This window comes from Myotis davidii, unplaced genomic scaffold (assembly GCF_000327345.1).
Source record: "Myotis davidii unplaced genomic scaffold, ASM32734v1 scaffold875, whole genome shotgun sequence".
Classification (NCBI taxonomy): domain Eukaryota; kingdom Metazoa; phylum Chordata; class Mammalia; order Chiroptera; family Vespertilionidae; genus Myotis; species Myotis davidii.
In genome coordinates, this window is record NW_006286244.1 from 1,637,392 (window position 1) to 1,641,308 (window position 3,917).

The window sequence follows — 3,917 nt, forward strand, 5'->3', positions numbered from 1 at the left end:
TGACAGACTTCCTTTATCATATGATTTTGTTACAGGTGTGAATTACTTTTTTTAATGTTTTTATTGATGAGAGAGAGAGAGAGAGAGAGAGAGAGAAATATCAATGAGAGAGAAACAAACATTGACCTGCTGCCTCCTGTATGGCACCTGCTGGGGATCAAGCCCGCAAGCTGAGCACGTGCCCTGACTCAGAATCAAACTGGTGACCTCCTGGTGCATGGGTCAACACTCAACCACTAAGCCACAGTGCCCGGGAAGGTGTGAATTACTTCTAACGAAATAATAATGTAAATGCTGGTAAACACACACACACACACACACACACACACACCAAACAAAACAAAAACAGCAACATCATAATAGCATTTTTTTTTAAGAATTTCTTCCGGAGAAGTCAAGGGATGGTAGACAAGCTCAACACATGGGCTGACCCTGCTCAGTTGGTAGGTTGGTTGAGTTTGGTTAGCTGGGTGAATTTGGTTGAGTTCATTTGGTAGGCTAGTTGAGCTTGGTTGGCGAGTTTGGTTGGTAGGTTGGTTGAGTTTGGTTGGCTGGTGGAGTTCAGTTGGTAGGTTGGTTCAGCTAGTTGGTTGAGTTTGGTTGGCTGGTGGAGTTCAGTTGTAGGTTGGTTCAGCTAGTTGGTTGAGTTTGGTTGGCTGGTGGAGTTCAGTTGATAGGTTGGTTGAGTTCGGTTAGCTGGTTGAATTTGGTTGAATTCAGTTGGTAGGCTAGTTGAGCTTGGTTGGCAAGTTTGGTTGGTAGGTGAGTTTGGTTGGCTGGTTGAGTTCAGTTGGTTGGTTGAGTTTGGTTGGTGAATTCAGTTGGTAGGTTGGTTGAGCTTGGTTGGAGAGTTTGGTTGGTAGTTTGGTGTTAGGAGGGTGTGCGTGTGTGTACACACACATAAGTAGGACACGTTACAAGCATTTAAATGTCTGTACTTTACAAGTAGGACATTCGGAACCCAACAGAACCATTTGGTCCCTGCCACGCAGAACAATGGGGACTCTGAGTCCAGGTTCGCTCACCCACAACAAACAGGCTCCTCAACTTGAGGCTCTGTCCACAAAGGCATTTCCGGGTAGTTGACCTAATGCAGTGCCTCTGCCTCACCTGAGTGAGGTCCCTAAGCAGGAGCCGGAAGTGCCCAGGCCACGCCCCCGGGCAGGGCCGCCTCCCCACAGCAGGGGCAGGACTGAGCCCCTGGGGGCTCCTTTTTGGGGTGAAATACCAGACAAGCCTCCTGGTGAATGCATTTCCCTCCAGGAAAGCACTGGGGCTTGGACGGGGTGAGGGGACAGGAAGGGGCGGGAGGAGTGGCCCCTGGGGGGGGCCAGAGAAGAGCTTTGAGGTGCAAACCAGCCCGGCCCTGGGTTTCTCCCTGGGGCCCTCAGTGGCCCTGCGGCTGCCGCTTCTTGGGGCGCTTGCCAGCTCCCCTCCTTTATGACCAGAAACCAAAAGTGCGTGTTGGTTGGTTTTGACGCAGCCCTAGGATCCTGGAAACGAGTCTGCTTGTGTGAGTGTTTTTAATTAACACCCTGTTAACTTATAAATACACTTACTGATCTCAGAGCAGAAAGGAGAGGGAGAGAGAGATACTCAATGATGAGAGAGAATCATGGACCGGCTGCCTCCTGCACGCACCCCCACTGGGGATCGAGCCCACCACCCGGGCACGTGCCCTTGGCCAGGAATCACACCGTGACCTCCTGGTTCACAGGCCCGAGGCTCAGCCACTGAGCCACACCGGCCGGGCAGCCCGTGCTCCTGTCCCTCCGTGCTCACGGTGAGGCGCTCTCCTGTCTGTTGCAGAAATGGGAGCAGATCGAGGGCAACTCCAAGCTGCGGCACGTGGGCAGCAATCTGTGCCTGGACAGCCGCGGGGCCGCGGCGGGCGGCCTACGCTGTCCCAACAGTGGAAGTTCTCGCTGAACCTGCAGCCCTAGGCGCCGCCGCGCCCACGGGCGGTCGGAGATCACGGGATCGATCAAACTTTCCGCGAAACTATATACCTCAGTCTCCCGTCCTGTCTGCACGCCGGCACCTCGGCACCGACGGGACGGGGCGGCAGACACAGCGGCAAGGGAAGAGGACTGGTCACCAGTCACAGCGCAGCCTGGTCCCCCCTCCCTGGGCACCGCCCCGTCCTGTCGGCTCCCTCCTGGTCCTGCCCAGACGCCAAGGAGCAGCCCCAGCCACAGCGGGGATGCGACAGCCGAGGCTCCAGGTGTGCGTTTGGGGGACGGGAGGGGGAAGGGGCACGTGGCTCCATTGCAGCAGGAGATCTCTCTGGAAACCTCCCTTGGCCCCATCGCAAGCCCGCGTGGCCCACGGCACCGACGGCCACCTGCGGGTCCGGCTCCCCACCACCTCCACACGACGCGAAGGACCTGCCGGATCTGAACTTGAATGTTTCTGTGGCGGGACACCCACTATAAATAGATATAAAGAAAGCGCACAGCCGTTCCGGTGGTTTCTGTAGGTCCTCACCCTGTCAATGCCCCTCGGAGCTGTGCCGGCCGTGCCCCCGGGGTGGCCCTGGCAGCGGGCGGGGCCCCGTGGAGGCCAGGATGCCAGCCATGGCCCCGCCTCGCTGTCCGGCTACAGCGTGGGCGTCACTGCTCTGTGCTGGAATCCACTTTGCGTGCCCCTGGCATCTGTAAACCTGGACTTGATTGGACAAAGGTTGCTTTAGGTCTTTTTCAATGAAATTTCTTTTCTCTAAGGAAAAACAGAAAATGATCCCACAGCTCCCAGGGACTCTCGGGCTGTTACGGGCTAGCGACGGGCGGAGGGTGAGGGTCCTGGTAGCTGGCTGTGTCCGTCCCTCCGGGCCCAGGTGAGGCCTCGGAGCTTGGGGTCATTGTCAGGACGGGCGGGGACGGCCCTGCCTGCTCAGCGACACTAAGGACCCGGGGTCTGAAGCAGCGGCCGGGTGGTCAGTGTGAACCAGGGATAGCGACGACCAAGAATGAAAAGTAGCCACAGGGAGAGAGGCCCGGTGCCCCCTGGATGGCGGGTGTGTCCTGTGGCGCCTCGTGGCCTTTGGAGGGACAGGCCAGCCCCAGCCCCAAGGAGGCCCCCTGGTCACCTGGCCACGGGTCACCTCTCACTCCCCTTGCCCACCTTCCCACACGCTGCCTGGTCTCAGGCCGGCCGTGCCCGCAGCCCCCTGTCCCCCCATGTGGTGGCGCGTGCCTCCTGAGGGCACATTGCCAGGCCCCTCTGGGACGCCGCCGGGTAGAAGTGGCCCCAGAAGAGGCTGCAGTCGACACTGCCACTTGCTACTCTTTCCTGCTCATTTGCTTTTTTTTAAAGATCGAAGTTGATCTTTTTTTTTTAAATTGATTTCAGAGAGGAAGGGAGAGGGAGAGGGAGAAACATCAATGACGAAAGAGAATCATGGATCGGCTGCCTCCTGCACGCCCCCTAGTGGGGGTCGAGCCTGCACCCCAGGCATGTGCCCTGACTTTGAATTGAACCGGTACCTCCTGGTTCACAGATCGACGCTCAACCCCTGAGCCAGGCCGGCCGGGCCTGATGGTTTCTTTTAGGAGAGGGAGCTCGGTGGGTCTCTCTTCCTCCACATGCGCTTGCCCTTGACAGTGGATGGGGCGCGGCAACATGGCCGGGGGCTTTCCCACCCCGGCTTCTCCCTTTCGCCCCCTGCCAAGCAGTGCCAGGGGCGGACTCGCACACGTTTGTCTCCAGAGGCTCCTGGGAGAGTCAGGTACCTGTGTCGGGCTGTTGAGCCCCGATGGGGCGCTGGGCCCCACGCCTGGGCCCCCTCATCAGACCCGTCACCTGCGAGCTGTTACTACTGTTAGAAAACCATGTCCCCGACGGAAAACAGATCTGGCTCAGACGGAAAACAAATTCTCATCAGTTCCCTGTTCCTCCGCCAGCACGACGCCACCCAA

General features: G+C 57.9%; 1 protein-coding gene across 1 annotated transcript in view; it reads left to right on the top strand.

Annotated features, from left to right (window-relative positions):
* The window catches only part of GALNT2 (polypeptide N-acetylgalactosaminyltransferase 2), a 23,012-nt gene extending 20,331 nt beyond the window's left edge, over positions 1 to 2,681 (top strand). Inside the window, exon 9 of the mRNA XM_015560013.1 lies at positions 1,810 to 2,681. Within this exon, the coding sequence (XP_015415499.1) occupies positions 1,810 to 1,929 (120 nt within the window). The 3' untranslated portion in view covers positions 1,930 to 2,681. The remainder of the gene's footprint in view (positions 1 to 1,809) is intronic.
* The last annotated feature ends 1,236 nt before the right edge of the window (positions 2,682 to 3,917 follow it).